At 32.4% G+C, this 21,631-nt stretch overlaps 1 protein-coding gene across 1 annotated transcript; it reads left to right on the top strand.

Moving 5' to 3' along the window:
• Positions 1–7,623: 7,623 nt before the first annotated feature.
• Positions 7,624–19,791, top strand: LOC101892515 (retinol-binding protein pinta). Its single transcript, XM_059127057.1, has 2 exons — positions 7,624–8,264; positions 17,822–19,791. The coding sequence occupies exons 1-2, from the start codon at positions 8,065–8,067 to the stop codon at positions 18,450–18,452; spliced, it is 831 nt and encodes a 276-aa protein (XP_058983040.1). The 5' UTR covers positions 7,624–8,064; the 3' UTR covers positions 18,453–19,791.
• Positions 19,792–21,631: the final 1,840 nt, after the last annotated feature.

The following is a 21,631-nucleotide window of genomic DNA, read 5'->3' as shown; positions in this document are numbered from 1 at the left end:
TAAATATTTTAAGGACTATTCTTCTGCATTTTCAATTTTATAATCCAAATTCCAAAAATGTATATTTTTGAAATTAAAATAATTTATTGAAAATTAATTATTTTGTTTACATTTTTGGACACATAATTCTGTATTCTGTACAAAAACAAATTTGTATGTGGTTGTTGTTACGATTGTTGTACAATAACACTTGCTGTTACCTGTATTAATCTACCATGTAAATTGCCATTAAAATCAACAAACAAATTTTTGAAAAAAGGAATTATTTAACAATGAATGGGTTAATTTGTGTACCTAATTCTGAGAGCGAACAACATGATTGAAAGTACAATGAGATCATAGCATTATATGAAACTTTAAATCACGAAAAACGATTTATATGTCCGACAACATCATTTTTATCTTTCGGAAGGATGTAATAACCGGCCTATATGTCATGCTAGAAGAATACAGGCAAATGCATCAACGCTTAGAAACATTGATATGTCATAAGTTTAAAATGTTATGTTTATAAATGTTATAGGCTGTTTTTATACTGTTGTATTTTTATATAAGATTATGACCATGTTGACTTATTTATATGAATTGTATGAAATAAAATAAAAAATTTAAAAAAATTTCAAAGCTAGTAGATTTTTGTAAGGGTGCAAGTACATAAAAAGCTTGAAGTCATGGCTAGGCATACTAATAATGGAAAACGACGGCAGGATTTTAGTGCGGCTCTGTAATCTCTTTGTGAAATGTCACAAAATATGTCTAGCCATGACTTCAAGCTTCTTATGTACTTAGCCCTTAAGTTCTGGAATTGAGCAAATTGTAAAAGTCGAATAAAAAATAAATTTACTATCGACTTCTACGTCTCTACTTGTGTTATTTCAAGTCACGAGTTTTCGATAAAACAAAAACATCGTGGACACTATTTTCTTTCCATATAACTACTCATTGTGTTGATGGTTTAATTATTGACGCGTGACTTATAGATGGTGCGTTTTTTTTGCTATGGCCTTAAGGGGATAGCATAATGAACGCCTAACACCTTATTCATTGCCGCGATTCAAGAGAGGTCTTTCCATGACAGAAGAATACAGGTAGATGCATCAACGCTTGGGAGCATTGATATGTCAAAAAAAAAAAAATTAAATGTTTTTATATAAGTAGATGTTTTCTTATACTTCGTCATTCGGAGGCTATTGCAAAATGGTCAGGCTTTATCCCTTTATTGTTGTTTTTATAAAACAACGTTTGTTTATTAGTGGAGAACGATGGTAATGTTTACCAGGGGGTAAGGCAGGGAATACCTAGGTTTCGGAAAGAGCCACCAATCCTCATCAGTTCCCTTGTTTTTTGTCTGGGATATTCTCCCCAGAAGTTATTTTAAAAATAACTTCTATGACAAAAAACATTTTTTACCCAAGTGACGAGATCGTAAGCTCAATAGAAGAGGAACCAAAGAATTAAATAAAACTAAAATTCTTTTGGAAAGTTTTCTAAATCTTACAACCGCACTTATAAACATATACATCTTTCTCCACTTGTTATGCTTTCGTTCAACCTGAACGAAGTAGCATAACCATGTATGTTGGTTTTGTCTGTTACAACAAAAACCCCTTCGTCCAACATTTTCAATTCCAAAATTGGTTTGACAGTTCATTGTCCCAGCAGCTGTATCGTCGCGTCTACCTATATTCTTCTACCATGGGTCTTTCATTGAGAATTCGCAAATTCTTGCTGGCATGACCCATGGCAAGGTAGATCTACTAGGTAATCGCATCAGCCCAGCTGACGGCACCATTAAATGTCAAAACAAGTTGTTGTAATGAAGAATTCTCCCTAAATGAATGCAACAACAAATTTGTTTATGTTGTCTTCCCTAAAAGTACATTTTTATAATATTACAAATAATAGCAAGTTAAGAGTGAAACAAGTAAAAAAATTAAAAGAAAAAGAAGGAAGGAGGTTAGAATGGAGTGCAGCTTCAAGGATTAAGTTAGCCTCAACATCTAAGATTCCCAAAGCACATCACGGGAAGTAGTGCAAGAATTCGACTCTTGTCATTTGTAGTTCCCGAAAAACCAGTAAAATGTAGTCATTATAAGTTTCTTGGTTTAAAAAATATCGCAATACTACAATTAATACTTATTTTACTTTTATTTGTTTTACAATAAAAACTTTTACTGCGACGTTCGTTTACGACGAGAGGCACACAAAATAAAATGTAAACAAACACCTCGTTTCTGATTGGTTGAAACAAATTTGCCGCAACCTTTAAATGTCATGGCGAATCTATGTTTTTCGCCTTAGATGCCAATTTTGAGGGGACCACAAAAGTTGCTTTGTTGTAGCAATTCGCCGATGCGGTTACCTGTTAGATCTACCTTGACCCATGGCATAACTACATAAAGCGCTTATTTGGCTGGTTTAAGTCATCGGCTGGCTTCTTCGTAGAGTAACAAAGGAGTTTTAGGTTGACTTAGTTCGATTTTGGCACTAGGCTCCTTTGTTCATATCCGAAGAAGACAGCCAAATAAGCGCTTTATGTATCCTTACCTTTAGTTCGATTTTGGCCTACGCTTCTTTGATCTTTTGCGATGATTTAAGCCAGTCAAAGAGTCTTTAATGTATTCTCACCTATAAAGCGAATGACATGATTTCTAACTTATTTTAATTGATTAACTTAACACTTATCTTGCATAAGTTTTTATAGGTTAATATTTGACACTTTTCAAAGATCTAAGTATATGCCCTATTCTAGAACTGCAAGTATGTAAAAGAACCTGGCAGAATTTAAAACGTAAGTGTAATAAACGAGGGACCTCTGTTGTTTACGAATGAAACATGGGGGAACACTCATTCAAAAAAAAAAAAAAAAAAAAAAAAAAAACATACATGAACACATGATTGTTTTGACAGGTTGCCATATGGAAACGGTTCTATTTTTTAAAGGGGTACCATAGACTTCACGAAATAGCAGTGCTATTTTCGGTTCTATATGTTCTATATTCGGTTCTATTTACATTTTTTTTGATATCATTAAGGAAAAATCGTTTATCGTAGTAAAATAGCTTTTAATTCTTGCAATATTGAAAATTATATTATACTTCATTGACAACATCCAACTTTATTAAAAATAAAAAATATCTCGTTTGAAAAATACGAAATCGTTTATGATTTTAATTTCCCAACATATATATACAATAAAAGACAATTGTAACACATAAGAATAGATTGCGACAATAATATAAATCGTTGAATAGAAAAAATTGACATTTTACTTTTGCCAAAAGTTCAATAATTTTCATGGTAGAACTAAGAAGGTAAAGTCATACATCATTTGTCAAAAATTCATTGTACATACACTAATCAAAGATGGAAACCTGTATTCAATGCAGTGAAACAAGGTGAATTACAGAAAATGCAAAGATGGGAATGCTTATTTGAAATAACTTTACCTTCTTAATTTTACCATGATAATTTCCAAAGTCGTTCTAGCAATTACCTGTGTTCACGGATAAGTGAACATGTTTTTATAATAAAAGAGAATAACGGGGCTACCTAGTGTAGATGAGATGGATTTGTTAAACTGGGATCTTCTTAATACAGTCCACATGAAATACGATAAGAAAATGTGGTGAGCAGACCTTCGAGTTAGAAATAAATAATACAGAATTTTCAATTACTGCATGTGTTATGGTGGAGTTAGATTATGGGATGTAATCTTTACTCAGACTGATAAGCAAGTGCAGCATGTTTGCTTGCCACATGTGAGATAGCTATGCGTGTGTATGACCTCCCCCTAAGGTTTATGGTGGCATGGTGCATATGCATGTGTACGGTTGGTATCTATCTCTCTCTCTCATTTACACTTAGTTATAATTTAGGTTAAGTCATATTATCACAACTAGTTCTTAAAAAATGTTTTTAATAAATAAATTCAGTGTCTTACAAACGCTCAAACGGAAAAGACGTTTGGTCTTTTAATTTATCCCAATTTACAACCTGAATACAATGGTAGTATTGTATTGTCATAACATATTTAATTTTTTTATTGTTTAAAATCATAAACAAATTAATTTTGAAAAATTTTAAATAAATGTTTGTGTTTAGGAAAGAAAAAGAATTGTAGTTTATTAGGAATTCGCTATTGTGAAAAATCCGCGGCATTCTATCCATATTTCACGATTTTCTCTTAAATTAAATTTTTGTGAGAATAGTTTCAAATAAACCAAGCAGCTTGTTGCATTTGTTATTAGTAAATTTGAATTTTTAGGTCATTATATTCCATTTTAACAGACAAGCTAGTCGAAGCTGGGACCTCTTTCAATAAAATCAAACGAAGTCGTAGGAACCATTATTTAGATCTAAAAAGTTCCATTATTTAGATCTAAAAAGTTCTCCGAGCAGATCTACCACGTATTATCTAAATTGTAGTATAAATTAAGTGATAAATTGAGATTGAAGAGGTGAAATAAATTTTGAAAGATTTAACGCAAACGTTAAAAATGTATATATTTAAATGAAATTGGGAAAGGGTCTATCAGGCGGAATGTTTTTTACATATGTGCTGTCAATTTTATTATACATCTGCATTTTCTTGTGTATGTCAAAAAATCATTTTACACATGATTAATAGTGTTTGTTTCTATTTTTGCATTCATCAGGATCCCTATCAGGCATGACATAAACTCCAATCGAAATGCTTTCAATTCCGTAATTTAAAATCGATCGTTTTTGATTCAGCTTTTGCTTCGGATCCATTGTGCTACCCTAGAGCAGTGTGAGCATTTCAATAAAAAGTTTAGTTTTAACTTATAAATAAATGTTTGTGCTTGAACCTAAATGATCATGCAGGTGATAATGAACATTTCAAAATACATATTTCCATGATACAATAAAAAGGTAAGGAAAGGCTACCAGATTAAATTTTTTTTCTAAGTGTGACCGACTCCTGTCAATTTTGGGTATGTATTCATGGTTTGGATGCTGGCACGCATTAAGTATATAAACCTGTTTTGCCATGGAATTTAAAGATTCAACAATTGTTATCATATTTTTTAAAAGAGAGAGCAAAATACCAAATAAATTAAAAGAACTTGCATATAAAATTGAATAATTCGACAGGAAGCGGGCATAACCTCAGGGCTGTATTTCTGTAGTTTTACGAAGCTGTTCTACCTCCTTCTTGTTTTTTTTTTTTCTATATTTGCTTCTATTTATTATTCCGGGTGAGATTGTTTTATTTTTACAAATCAATATTTTTTCAGGTTTTCAAGAAAAAAAATATGTGGCAACACTTTGTAAATAATTGGCTTCGCCAACTAAGAAACATTATGGCACGTTTTTATTTATTTTATTTATAGACCACTTTTGTTATCCCTTACTTTAGGAAAACTGAAGTATAAAGTTGACATTATCGGGTTCTCATTGTTACATCTTTCCTTTAAAGTATGTGCATTTTTTACAGAGATATGGCATGTTTTTTTTAAAGTAACTGGTATTCAATGCATTTTTCCACAATGGCATCTTCATTTTAGTTTCAAAATAATAAACGAAATGCAAATTTGTAATTAATTTCGTGAAATAAATTTATAAATCAGTTCTTCAATATAAAATAAACGATTTGCGTTATCCATTTTTTATTTAAATAAATTTTGCTGTTGTTGCCATATGATCAATAAAAATATGGCAACATGAATTCAGGACAGTTCATCCTTAAATGAAACTTGTAATAATGAAAAACGATTTATGTGTCCGACAACATTACTTTTTTAACTATCGGCAAGATGTAATAACCGGCCTAACTTTATTAAATTTTGCTAATTAGACCCCATAAAGTACATATGTTTATAATCAGCATAAAATTCTAAGTCGATTTAACGATGCCCGTCTGTCTGTCTGTTGAAATCACGATACAGCCCACATTACTTGAGGTAGAATTTAGCAGAACAATTTGTATTGTGGTTCGTTGGTATTGAAAATGAGATATATCGGTCCACGTTTTGGCATAGCCCCCATTTAATGGTGGAGGGTATTAAAAGTTCGGCCCGGCCGAACTTAATGTTTTTTACCTGTTTGTAATTTACCTTGTCCAATTTAACTGTATAAACAAGTAAAAAGTCAGCTATGTTTTAATGCCCTCCACCATTTAGAAGAAACTTGAAAATTTAAAAAAAAATTACGAAAAATACCGCTATACCTTTATACGGACACTATACGAAGACGTGGACTTGAGTAAGAAATTTTTTGTCATAGGCTGGTAAATTTGTCATAGATCGCTAAAATCTTCAAAATACCGAATAATAGAGATATACCGTCTATTTTCTGCTAAAGGAGGACGTGGATCTGCATACGAAATTTTTAGACATAGGCTGCAGTACCCATTAACATCTTCAAATACGAAATTTGAAACAATTCGGGTGAATAATGTCGTTAGAATCGCCAAAATACCGAGTTTCTTGAGGTACCTTTATATAGGGGCTATGCGAAAACGGGGACCGACATGGCCCATTTACGAACTACTACTGGCCTACTGGCAAATACACATGTGTGTAACATTTTAGCCTTCTAGCTCAACTCGTTCGAAAGATATGGTAATTACAACAGACAGACGGACATCGCTAAATTTTCTTAGAATTTTACGCTGATCAAGAATATATACACTTTGAACGGAATGACAAAGCTAATATACCCTCCATAGAATGACGGAGGGTCTAAAAACAGGTTCTCAAATTGTTTTTCTGTATATCTAATCAGTTTATGAATAAACATATAGATAATGAGATGTTGTCAAAGGAGCAAATGACCGTACAATTTTACATTAATTATTCTTACATGTTTATTCTGTAATATCGTCCAAAAATAGTCTATCCCATTTTCTCCACACATTTATAGAAAAACACAATAGTGATGAGCACTTGTCACCAGCTTATTTCTTACATCACTTATTTCTTAAGTCACTTAAATTGCGTGTCACTAAATGCAATTGCAGATTGTTCAATAACCTAAACAAAGCTTGTAAAATATTAGGGATTTGGGTTTTGAACTTTTGTTTAGAAATTAACTTAAAATACAGTACATATTATGCCATAAAAATCTTATAAAGGTATCCTAATGTACTTCTTTACATACAAGATCTTCTAATTTTTTCATAGATAGAAAATCTTTTAGATAGTTCTTATAGGTATCGGGGTTAATTATTTATGGAGGCTTTATATTTCATCTAAATAGTTTACTTCTAGAAGTCACCGATTAATTGAAATTTTACTAAACATACGTTTGTTATAGAATGTAGAATTTTTTAAGTAATCATACAAAAAAATCCTAGAGGCCTATGTGCATAGGAGGATTGTTTTATGGCAGCTTATTATTTACCAGCATCTTCTACCGTGTTTTATTTATTAATTGTTTTCTTATTTATTAAAGGTTTTTTTGTTTTTTGAAAATCCCCCCTTTTCTCTTGTAAATAATACTAACCTGAGTAAAACCCTAAGAAAATAAAACAAAAAGAAATTAATTTAATTCAAAGTAGCAAAAACTTGCCATTGATACGACGTCATTCGTCGTGTCGTTTGCTTTTTGAAATGCTCAATTTAGTACGACGTGAGACGACAAGTTGTGAGAACATTTTATTGTTCAACTTCTCTCGGTTTGGGGACACTTTGTCGGACAAAAGCTGTTTGTTTATCGCGCGCGTTTTCATTTCATTGCAGTTCGAATAGCCGGTGAAGGAGGTTCGTAATGGTCGGAGTTTTTCGAATAATGCATTAAAGTTTCTCTGGATTAAAAGACAACAAAGAAAATTAATAAAAAAAAATATATATTTCACTTGCAAAAACAAAAATTTAATCGAGAGAATTTGTATGAACAATGGACATTTAATATAAGTTTTAAACAAATACAAAGTCAAACGCATCGTAAGATATACATATTCTTATTAGAATAAAAAACCAAAAATACAAGTGTTGAAGAGGAAATAAATACAAAACAACAACAAAACTAATTACAATTCAAAATAAATAGTCGCTGTTTGTGTGTATTTGAAATAATTGCATTTGTTATTTACCTAAAATGTTTCTACGAAATTCATTGAAAATAAAACCGTGTGATAATGAAACCGGCGGCGATAGTGTTCGTCAAAAAATCCAAATGCTGTATCAGTGGTTAGCCGACAATCCCAATATTAATGCCAGAACTGATTACGAGAACTTGGAGCAATTTTTGCGTAGCTGTAAATATGATTTGGAACGTACCAAGAAGAAAATCAAAAGGTGGGTAATATTTGTGCCCACAATCAACTGTGGCAACATCAACTTTAATTATCAGGGTATTATGTCTTTGTGCATTTGTTTGTAACAGGCAAAAGGAAACGAGATAGACCCATAGTTCCTTTTGATGATCTGCATAGAATCACATTCTGAGTCGATTTATGCACGTCCGTCTGTCTGTCCATGTATTTTTGTAAACAAAGTACAGTTCGCATTTATTGCCCTATCCAGATGAAATTTTGCACAAATTATTTGTTTGGCCCAAGGACTAACCCTATTGGAGATAATCGGTCAACATTTAGATATAGCTCCCATATATATCTTCGTCCGATTTGCTTTTTATTGTGCACCAAACGTGTAATATCAGCCCGAATAGTATGAAATTTTGCACATATAACCAAATTAAGCCTGAAAATAAGTATTTTTTATTTTATCGAAATCGGTTCAGATATAGCTATAGCTCCCATATATATTGTTCATCCGATTTGTTATTTTTGTCCTCCGCAGCCGTAATATGCACTCTGCAACAACAATATTTGGGGAAGTATATCAAATGCAGCTCACAAATACCTTTGCTAAATTTTATCGTGATCGGTTCAAAATTTGATATAGCTCCCATATATAACTTCGTCCGATTTACCTCTTATTGTGCACCAAAAGTCTAATATTTGTCCAAATTGGATGGACTTACGCACTTACGACCGAATTGAGTCTAGAAGGTAGTATGTCAAATTAGGTGAAGATCGGTTCAGATATAGCTATAGCTCCCATATATATTGTTTATCCGATTTGTTGTTTTTGTTAACCACAGCCGCAATATGCACTCCGTTACAACGATATTCAGGGAAATATATCAAATACAGCTCAGAACTATCAAGATCGGTTCCAAATCGGATATAGCTCCGATATATATCTTTATCCGATTTCAAATTAATTGTGCCCCAAATGGGCAATACAAGTCCGAATTTAAAAGATACAAATGCTTCGGCAAGTCTAGTCGTTTGAACTTCAAATTATAATTATAATAATCATAACGTGTATGATTGAATTCTCCCATAAAAACTTTTAATTGATATGCGGAGCTCTACTAAATTAGCAAAGTGGTGTAGGGTATCATAAAGTTGGCCCCGCCTGACTTTAAGACTTTCTTTACTGGTTTTACTATACTTAAGGAGGAAATGTTTATGATTGGTTCTTATCTGTTCTGTCCCAGAACTGCAAGATTGTACAAATGTTGACTACGGTATCCGATTTTCCCTTTATGATACCGAAATAAATTGCCTAGCTGGTAGATTCTTGCAGGTTCCGGAACAGAGCAATTTTTTATACTCTCCACCATTCTATAGCTTTGTTATTCCGTTTGTAACTTCTCGAAATATTCATAATAGACCCTACAAAGTATATATATTCTGGATCAACGTAAAATTCTAAGACGATCTAGAGATGTCCGTCTGTCTGTCTATTGTAATCACGCTATCTTTCGAACGAATTGAGGCAGAATGTTAAAAATTACCCTACATGTATAGTTTACCAGTAAGTTCGTAAAAGGGCCATATCGTTTTCCACGTTTTCGTATAGCCCATATATAAGTGTACCTCCAGATATTCGGTACTTTCATGATTTTAGCGACATTATTTACCGCAATTATTTCTAAATCCCCATATAACGGTTCCTCCCGATATTCGGTATTTTAATGATTTAAGTAACATTATTCACCGGAATCGTTTCAAATTACGTATTGGAAGATCTTAATGGGTACTATAACCTATTACAAAATATTTCGTATGCAGGTCCACGTCTTCGTACAGCCCCCTTACAACAGTACCTCCGGATATTCGGTATTTTCATGATTTTAGCGGAATTTTTTAAATTTCGTTTTTGAAGTTCGTAATGGGTACTACAACCTATGACAAAAAATTTCGTTCCTCAAGTTCTTTTCAAATGGTGGAGGATATTAAAATTTCGGCCCGGACGAACTTAACTTCTGTTTTACTTGTATGTATATGCATATGGTTTTGATTATTATAATAGAAATGCGACTTTGTAGTAGATTGGCCCAAATATTTCTTTTACACTTCCCTGCGAACCAAACTGTCCGAGTCCAATCCTACTTTAAACCGAAAGTAGGATGAAACTTCCGAAGCGCATTCCGAAGTTTCACGTCAACCACTCCGAAAGTTACATGGATTGGTTGACGTGTTGTCGGACCGTTGGGTCGGAATGTCTGAAGTTTTAGCTGGCTGCCAAACCAAAGTCGGACCGAACTCGCAAGGATAATCATGGAAATAGGAGGTAGGGGATCGATTGAGGACCGAATATCGGATGAAACTTCCGATTTCGAATGCTCATTTGTTACGATTCCTGACCGAAAGTTACATATAGTCGATCCGTTGGGTCGGATGAATGTCTGAAGTTTTAGCTGGCTGCCGAACCAAAGTCGGACTGAACTCGCAAGGATAATCATGGAAACTTCGGAAGGGAAGTAAGAGGTAGCGGATCGATTGAGGACCAAACTTGGAGGTAACATCTTGCGAATTTCTGATTCTTTGCCGACTTTCTAAAAGTTTTTGGAATAGAGGTCAAGGTATTAAGTTCTTGTGCACCCATTTCAACAATTCACATTATCTCAATGACAAAAGCAAGTAGCAACAGTCGATTATTCTTTAGAAATATCTGTTAAATATATATAACTAGCTGGCCCGGTCCGCGTTGCCGGCCCGTAGTTTTAGTCTTTAATGCAAATTTTACATAGCATAATATTTCACAAATCAAGCTCATAAAGATGAACAAATTTCAATATAAATATTGATTCGACTAAATAGAAATAAATAACTACGGAAGGAGGGCAAAATAATTTCTGAATAGTCAAAGTTAATTACGCTTTTACACCCATTACCATAGCACCTCAAATTGCGCATTAGATTCCCCAAAAAGTCTATGTTTTTGTTCATAGTAAAATTCAATGACGATTAAACAATACCCGCGTTGTTGTCCGCCAATCGATAAACATCACTATAGATCGGCGGGCCTGGGGACTATATGGGGACTGTACCAAAATATTATATGTATTGACATTTTTCTGTAAGATGGTTCTCTACTCACAAAGTAGCCTAAATACAGCAAATAATGTCCAAATCAGTTGAAAAACGTGGCCAAGACCAGGGTCACAGCTGAAATCAGGGATACATTTATATAAGGGTTATACCAAAACGTGGCCCAACCAATATTCTCTTGGGGGTTACAAATTCAATAGAAAACAAAATTTTCTTTTCTGACCACCAATTAGATGTGAAAGTGGACTTGGGGATACTCCAATGTGGGGACTTTATTTACTTAAATTCCGAGGTGGTAAATATCTGTATGATGGTTCCCTACATACCATAAATACAATTTTTTGCCAAATTAATTGATGAATGTGGTCAAGACCAAAATGGGCCCTACTCTGAAAATTTCAAACTTTATGCGAAGAGGTTCTCTACCTCCTTAGAAACAAAGATGCCAAATAATGGCCAAAATATTAAAAAAGTGACCAAGACACCAAAAATAGCTTAAATCCTACGATGGTTATATAAATATGAAATCGGGTTGTACCCTTATCCGTGAGTTATGATCGTTATCATGACCTGCAAAAGCGATTTAAGGTATCTTAAATGTTTGGGAAGATTTTCTGGAAGGATAGAAATCCTTTTCTTACTAAGAGTCCCATTGGCTCTATTAATTTCCACCCTTTATATTTGGTATTTTTTTTCTGATTGTACATTGGACGGATTACTGTGACAGGAAAGAAGTAGTTCCACGCTTTGAAATGAGCCCCATTAGGCTTTTTCGGTAATTTTTGTTTGATCAAATGTGTTCGCATCTTCCAGCTGAACCACGATAATGGCCCTGGAGTTGAAAGGTAGATGTCAGTTAACATCGTATTTCCCACTTATTTCATTTTTTGGTGAAAATTTGTATATAGTGAAAAATTATTCTTTATTTTGTTCACAAAAAATTTACTGAATTCAATTAGATAATACAGATTGAAAAAAAATGACAAAAGAAGAATAACACATTGAAAAAATCTTCAACTTGTTCGCTGATTTTTTACAGCAAATATTTAAAGATCCTTATATAGTTTGTCAATAGAAAGTACTTCTATTTTAAAATTCGATTCCATTAAATTATTTCGACATCATCTATTCCGTTTCGCCACCACATAATTCGGTACTACACTTCCATGTAACTCGCCATCAATTTCATTTCTCAAGAAATCAAGTCAATTAAATAAATTGGTATTTATATTTGAATTCAAAAATAAAATATAAAAAACACTACAAATGTACATTAGAAAAAAGAAAGTCAAAATGGAAAAAAATCATGCAAAATAAAACATTACTATTGTATATTTCCAAAGTCAAAATGAAAATGTTAATATATTACATTTTTACGCGATTTTTTTGGATATTTTCCTTTTCGGAGAGGAGACAATTCCGAATTTGTATGAATCGTTAAAATCAGTCCAGCGGTTCTTAAGTTATAAGCGTAGTAACTAACACAACTTTCTTTTATATATATAGAAGATAGATATAGATTAAAAAGTACTGACAACGACAGTTCCTCAGCCCCAAATAAATACTTAGAGGGGGTGGAAAGTCATCAGTATCTCGTGCAATAATTTTCAAACCGATATCTCCTCTATATTGGCAAATATAAGGATTTTAGATAAATCAAAATTGTGGGCGCAAAAGTAGGCGTGGTCTATATTTTTTTCTTTAAAAACCTAACTCGGGGTATGACGAAAGTTTTTACAAAAAATTATGCAAATCGGTCCAGCCGTTTTCAACTGATTCCGTTACCAACAAACAACAATTGATTTTTATATATATAGAAGAAGAAGATAGAAGATAACACAAAATAATATAAACATGGATTAATGTTTATCCAAAAAAGTCATCTAGCATTCCTTTAACAATGTACCTACGATAGAAACATTTCCAAGCAATTATATTAAAATCTTGTACCAATAAAATATAAACATTAACTTTATAAAAACCAACTTTCAATGATCTTTGAACACTAATTGGAGAGCGCATTTTCGTCACTACAACAACTAAGCATTTATTTTTTCACAATGCATGCCCAACTAAAACCTCTCAAAGAGGGAGAAACGAATTCCGTTTCTTTCCTTCAGATAAATTGGCAGAATTCGGACCTACACCGGTTAGACACCTCTAAAAAAACTTCAGACATTGTTTAGACGTATCGGACGTCCGACATTTGGTTCGCTGGGTTGTAACAATTGGTGTAGACTATCTTACATTTTTGTTAACAAATTTCTTAAATTTGGGAAAACATAAAATATGAATGTAATGTTGGCTGCGTTTGTAAAAACCGAAGATTTTCTTGATTTGCGTTAAATAAACTTAAAAAAAAGGTCAGTCTACACAAAAATTAAGTTACTCGTTTTTCGAAACCGACTTAAAATGTTTTGTGAAAACATGTTCATTACATATTTTATTACAATACGTTTATATATATGAAGGTTAATCCACTGGATTTGGATTTAAATTGTCATACCCATTACTTTTACTTCAAATAAATCCTCTCAAAGTAGGTTAACCCTACAAAAAGTTCTAACGTAAACATGGCATTACACATTGATAAATTGATTAAAGTTGACAACTCAAGTTGCTTATCCCAAAACTTTCCTCTAATAAGGATGTTAAATCGTGGAATTTATAAATATGTATATACGTGTAATAACGCGTCTAGATACAACATTTTATCCGAGATTTATTGCTTAATCCGAATTTATTCATCCAAATTTACCATCCAAAAATATATATTATATATATATATATTATATATATATATATATATATATATATATATATATATATATATATATATATATATATATATATATATATATTATATATATATATATATATATATATATATATATATATATATATATATATATATATCGCTTTTTTTAATTATTTATTTCATATATATATATATATATATTATCACGACCGGATTTACATTAAATTCGGATTGGAATCTGGATACTAACCGATTCTTCAGTGGTACTTGGAACAAAACTTTTGGTATTGAAAATGGGCTATGGGGGTCCACGTCTTCATATAGCCCCCATATAACGGTACCTCCGATATTCGGTATTTTGATGATTTTAGCGACATTATTCACCGGAATTGTTTAAAATTCGTAATGGATACTACAGCATATGACAGGAGATTGTCTGTGCAGGTACACACCTTCGTATAGCCCCCATATAACGGTACCATTCGATATTCGGTATTTTGTTGATTTTAGCGATATTATTTATCGGAATTGTTTCAAATTTGGTATTTGAAGTCCGTAATGGATAGTACACCCTAAGATAGAAAATCAGTCGTGAAGGTCCACGTCTTCGTATAGCCCCCATATAACGGTACCCTCCGATATTCAGTATTTTGATGATTTTAGTGTATGTCATCTTTATTTGTTTATGTACATATGTGTTTTCTTTTCAATAACAAAATAATTGTTTAGAAAATTCGGGTGTTTTCAAAATGTTTATTTCATCGTATGCATTGACAAAATCTAGAGTTTTTGTAGCGAAATAACCCTTTAGAGATATATAGAACATGGTTTTGAAAAGAAGTGTTGACCTTTCATTCAGTTATCGCTTTTTTTAATTATTTATTTAAAATAAATGCAACAAGTTGTTTGATTTTTTTATTGTTTTGATACTAATTCTGACATTACAAGCCAAACAGGTAGACCTTTATACTTACAATTTTTTTCAAAGCCTACCTTCCTACCTTGGACTACCTTCTCTTCAATGTACCATGCTACAGCATATGTCAGAAAATTGTCTTTACAGGTTGATACTTGCAGTGCGGCAGTAATATCTCCTGTAGGTATATCAAAACACACAATAATAACCTACTGTATCTAATCTTCAATAATATAAATGCGCTAAGGGAATAGATTAACGTGATTTTCAATGATACTATGATGAACACATGGTAAAATTAGAAAAGTAAAGTCAATAAAAATTCCTATCTCAGCATCTTGTGTAATTTACCTTAAAATCAGAAGACAAGTAACATCATATTATGCCAAATCACGGAATTTTAATTAATTTATTTTGTTTCAAAACTTCAACATTTCAACAACATTTATGATATTAGAACATTAGAAAGCAGCACAATTATTTCTTATAGAAAAGTTGGCCGACAAACCTAATATTGGCCATTTATTGGCATTTGTCATTATTGTATTATCAAAACAAATTCAACGGTGCAGGTGTCCGTTTGTTAGTAGAAATCACTGTATATAGTATACGAAAAACCATGACTGAAATTTGATAAGTCCCAAAGACAAATTTTGGGGGAGAGGGACGAAGATAATGTGGTATTTATCTCACCCGACTCCCTTCTTTCCACGTCACTTTTCCTTTCCCTAAACTTTCCCCGTCTGGTTCCCTGACTAAACAATTCAGTACTCCTGTTCTTGATTAAAATACAAAATTGCAAACATGTTCTCGGTTATGATGTTTGTATTCAAATGGTACAACTAAAAGGGTAACCATATTTTAAATAGGCATATCCAGCTCTAATTTTTTATTTGTAACTTACGTTGTTTTTGTTTAATCTTATTCAGATTACGATCGATTTGGTGAATTACGAAATCTCGAATCGGAATGGTTTGAATTCCGTAATTCGAAATCGATCGTTTTTGTTTTGGCTTCTTCAGATTCCGTACGATTTGGTGAACTACGAAAATCTCATTACTCAGTGTAAATATGGCAACATTAGAAGAATGAAAAAGCGATTGAATGAGGAAACAAAACAAACCACATTATTAGAAAATACTTTAGTAGTGGAAATTGTAAAAAATATTCTATTTTAAAGAGATTTTTGTGCGAAAAAAATAATTTTGTTAATTTTGCCGGGGGTTTCGATAGAAAAAATACGTCAAAAGAAATTCAGAGATGCTTCGGACTTCTTGTCCTACCCCAGTGCATTGTGAACATTTTAGTATCAAGTTTAGTTTTAACTTATGATGATTAAAACTTGAACTAGCATTTCAAAATACATTTTTACACCAATTCCTGTTTTGAGTTTTTTGTTTTGTTTTTTTACCATTGCTTCAATTTATCATTCCTAAGGCCAGATAGTTTAGTTTTCACAAATTAATAACTATTACTAGGAGAAAAAACTGGTTATCAAGAAAAAATAATTTGGCAATACTTTGTTGCTCATTATTTTAAATAAAAATGTAAATAAAATTCTGAAGTTGTTATTAAAAAAAAATTTAATTACTTAAAAGTGTTTTGAGAGCGTTTAAAAGATACAAGTTTCCATAAAAGTGCAATTCACACCATAAGACTCCCGTACAGAGTTGCATTTTTCTAGTTTCTTTGAAGTTGAGCAACCTTACATGTTGAGTCATGCCTGATACAATGGAATTATTATGCATGTCACAAAACAAATTCCGAACAAAAGTGGTTTTAATTCCGTATATGTCTTCTTCAAAAAACGATTTCTTTTCGGTTTCAAACCATTTTGCAAGTGAAATTGTATTTTTATGGGAGCTTGTAACTTTAAAACACTTTCAAGTAATTAAAATGATGCACAATTAAATTTAAATTTTGTTTTATCTTTTTTAGGACAAGCACATGAAATTATCCATAAGTTAAAATTAAACTTGAAGAAGAATTCAGGTAGATGCATCAACTCTTGGGAACATTGATATGTCAAATTTTTTTAAATATTTTGTCAAAAATAAGTAGATTTTTATATTTTTTCTTATACGACGCAAATTGGAGGTTGCTATAATATGCATTTTTCAACAAATTTCACAAGTTTCAATAATTTTTCATTCACCATTTTCAATTCCAAAATTGGTTTGACAGTTCATTGTCCCAGCAGCTGTGTCGACCAACCATCCCTGAAATTCCCCCGGCGTATTTTTTTAGTATTGTGTTCATTACTTTGCGCCTCAATTACAGAAACTACCGAGACTCCCTGTGGCACTGTGTAAAAATTAACAAATTTAACTTTATTTTCGCACTAAAAACTCTTAAAGAGAATATTTTTCACAATTTTTTCTTTTCTCATTCATTTAATGTTGCCATATTTATACTGAATAATGAGATTTTCGTACTTTACCAAATCGATCGGAATCTGAAGAATCTAAAACAAAAACGACCGATTTTTAATTACGGAATTCAAACCACTCCGATTCGATTTTGTGACTTGCCTGTATATTAACAAATCAGAGATGGAAACTGTATTAAGTTTAATTTGACAAATGCTCTGTTCCGGGACAAAAAAAAAATCCCGGTTGGACATTGTTATTTGAAATGCATTTTCTGTAATTTACCTTGTCAAATTTCACTGCATAGAAATGAGTTTGCCATCTCTGATTTGGGCATATACAATGGATTTATGACAATGAAATATTGTCAAATGAATAATTTTGAAAAAAATTCTAAGAATATGATTGCATGACTTAACTTCTTAACTTGTTAATAATCATTGGCTTTTTTATTTTATTTACAGCTTCTATCAAATACGTGCAGAACGTTCGGAGTGGTTTTCTAATCGAGATCCAACATTAAAAGAAATACAAGAATTACTCAATTTAGGTGTATTTCTACCCATAGATGGCCTTGACGAACAACAACGAAAAGTTGTTATAATTCGCACTGCTGTTCACGATCCCAAAGAACACTCGCAGAATGATGTATTCAAAGTAATGAAAATGGTTTTGGATTTATTAATAAAATTTGAACCCGAAAATTGTCAAAACGGCATCGTCGCCATCTTCGATATGGAAGGAGTGCAGTTGGGTCATGCCATGGCCTTAAATCCGAAACTAATAAAACGAACCGTTGACAGTTGGCAAACTTATCCATATCAACCGAAACTAATGGAATTTGTTAATACCCCGTTACATGTGAATTTGGTTTTGAACACTTTTCGAATTTTTATGACACCGAAAATGCGTTCACGTGTCGTAGTGCAAAAACGTAAATGCTCGGTGAAATGTGAAAATCTACCGTGCAATTTGGGTGGTAAAGGTCCATCGTATCAGGAGTTGACACAACGTTGGAAAAGATTGGTAGAAGAAAATGCCAATTTCTATACAGAAGATGATAAATATAAGAGTGTGGTTGATGGTAAAAACTGATGAAATGTTTTTAAAAGAGATTGAAACCAGTACCTGCGTTTTCAAACGATACAATACATAAAATGTACAATTTTATTTAAAAATAATGTACAAATTAAACCAAGCAACTTGAGGATTCCGTTGATTTAATATGTGTGCAATAATTATAATGTGTAATTAACTTTATTTGTTATAATTACAATGTGGACCAAAAAGCTGTAACATATATAAGTATGTAAATACTAGGTAAGACCAATAACTCTATAGTGTCTTACAATTTGTGCGTTTTTACTGGATGTATGATTTAAATGAGGAACGCATGTTTTTAGATGCGTATCTATGGTAGAATAAATATGTAATTTCAAATAAGCATCCATCGCTGCATTTCCGTAGCGTATCCTATCAAATTACACTGCGTAAAAAGCAGGTTCCCATCTCTAATTTGTAAATATACAATGGATTTGTAAATAAATACTTTGACAATGAATATTGTCAAATGAATTATTTGCATTTAAACATATGATTGCATGACTTAATCTTCTTATTCCAACCGTGTGCGTATCCATGGGACAATGAAATAAAGGTAACCTCATTTCATATTAGCAGTCCCAGCTCTGCATTTTCTGTAATTTACCTTGTCATATTTCAATGCATCTCTGATTTTGTGTGTATACAATAGATTTATGAATATAGATTTTGCCAATGATATGTTGTCAAATGTTTAAATTTGAAAAAATTGTAAATATATGGTTACATAACTTTACCTTCTTAGTTCTACCTTGTACGTACCTATTCTTGTAATTTCAATTGGTTATATGTAAAATTAACTTAATGCCAACCAATTTAAAGATAGAAAAATCATTTCGAAGAAATTATTAACGTAATATCAATCCAACGGAAGCACGTTGTGTGTGAAGTCAAACCCTTTACTTGAAGACATTATTAATAAAGGGATAACTCAGCCCAAGAGTTCGAACAAATACCTCAGAAAACTTAAGCAAACATCAACACATTTTTATCAGACTAAGAGCAACTTCATTTGGTCCACATAATATAAAACATTGCACATTTATCTTATAGCACTCAGTTCAATTATAAAAGAAACATAAGTACGTATGTAAGTTTGTAGATCATTGTAAAAACAAACTGCATTTATTGCACTATATCTCCAAATAAACATATACCATGACACTTTAAAATGTGTCAATGCATACAAATGTATTCAGAAAACAAATAATATGTACATCATTTTAGATTTATAAAAACGAATTAAGTGTAATTAGATTAGCGAACCTTATCACTCGACTCGAGTACATAAACAAAAACAATAAAAATGTTATTGAATTTCACAAAAAAAAAACGTTTTTTATTTCTATTATTTGGACAAAAACATTACAGTTGTGTGCATTGGTTAGTCGATCAATTTGCAATTACAACACACAATTTTCCCTTTAATCAATTATTCACCTTTTTTATATCCTCCACCATACTATGGAGGGTATATTTATGTTGTCATTCCGTTTGTAACTCATCAAAATAATGATATATATATATATATATATATATATATATATATATATATATATATATATATAGAAAGGCTAAAATTTTGCAGACATGTTTATTTCGCCAGTAGGCAGGTAACGTTCGTAAATGGGCCATGTAGGTCCACGTTTTCATATAGCGGTACCTCCCGATATTCGGTATTTTGATGATTGTAGCGACATTATTCACCGGAATTGTTTCAAATTTAGCATTTGAAGTTCGAAATGGATACTACAGCCTGAGACAGAAAATTGTCTGTGCAAGTCCACGCCTTCGTATAGCCCCCATATAAGGTACCTTCCTATATTCGGTATTTTGATGATTTTAGCGACATTATTCACCGGAATTGCTTCAAATTTGATGTTTGAAGTTCGAAATGGATACTACAGCCTAAGGCAGAACATTGTCTATGCAGGTCCACGTCTTCGTATAGCCCCCATATAACGGTACCTCCTAATATTCGGTATTTTGATGATTTTAGCGTCATTATTCACCGTAGTCGTTTTTAGTCGTATTTAGAGTTCGTAATGGAAACTACAGCCTGTGACAGAAAATTGCCTATGCAGGTCCAGGTCTTCGTATAGGCCCCATATATCAGTACTTCCTTATATTCGGTATTTTGACGATTTAGGTACAATACTCACAGAAATTGTTTGAGATGTCGTATTTGAAGTTCGCAATGGAAGCTACAGCCTGTGAAAATTATTTATGCAGGTCCAGGTATTCGTATAGCTCCTACATATCGGTACCTCCCTATGTACGGTATTTTGATTATGGCTACATTATTCACCGTTTATTTCAAATCTCGAATTTGAATATGGTAATGGCTTGTGACAAACAATGCCTATATAGGTGCACGTCGTACAGGGCCTAATATAACGGCTATATTTGGTATTTTTAAAATGTTAACAGAATTTTTGGCGAATGTTATCTTTTTCGAAAATTGTCAAATTCGTTCTAAATGGTGGAGGGTATTCAAAGTTCGGCCCGGCCGAACTTAATGCTTTTTTACTTGTTATAACGTGCACCATTCTATGGAGAGTATATTAGCTTTGTCATTTTGTTTGTAACTCTTCAAAATATTCATAATAGACCCTACAAAGTATATATATTTTGGATCAGCGTAAAATTCTAAGACGATCTAGCGATGTCTGTCTTTCTGTCTGTCTGTTGTAATCACGCTTTCTTTTTTGATCGAATTGAGATAGAAGGCTTAAATTTTACATACATGCATAGTTTACCAGTTGGCAGGTTAAGTTCCTAAATGGTCCATGTCGGTCCACGTTTTCGTATATCCCCCATATAACGGTACCTCCCGATATTCGCTATTTTCATGATTTTAGCGGCAAATTTCGTATTTGAAGTTCGTAATGGGTACTACAGCCTAAGAGAGAAATTTGTCTGTGCTGGTCCACGTCTTCGTATAGTCCCCATAACACGGTACCTAACGATAGTCGGAATTTTGATAAGTTCAGCAACATTATTTACCGGAATCGTTTCAAATTGATACCTCCCGATATTCGCTATACCAAAAGTCCTGCAAACCAAAGACACATCTGAGTAAAGGTTAATAAAAACCTACTTCAATTCGTTCGGCAGCTGAAGTGATGGCCACAGACGGAAAGACGGCGGTGAGCCATAGTTTGCAAAAACGT

Source organism: Musca domestica, unplaced genomic scaffold (genome assembly GCF_030504385.1).
Source record: "Musca domestica strain aabys unplaced genomic scaffold, Musca_domestica.polishedcontigs.V.1.1 42, whole genome shotgun sequence".
Lineage (NCBI taxonomy): Eukaryota > Metazoa > Arthropoda > Insecta > Diptera > Muscidae > Musca > Musca domestica.
The sequence above is the reverse complement of the archived record's forward strand: the minus strand, read 5'-3'. Positions and strand labels throughout refer to the sequence as shown.

Bases quoted from the DNA above. Each gene is read 5' to 3' on its own strand.
- LOC101892515 (XM_059127057.1), top strand. From the start codon at position 8,065: ATGTTTCTACGAAATTCATTGAAAATAAAACCGTGTGATAATGAAACC. The intron at 8,265-17,821 runs GTGGGTAATATT...TTTTATTTACAG, and splicing joins ACCAAGAAGAAAATCAAAAG to CTTCTATCAAATACGTGCAG.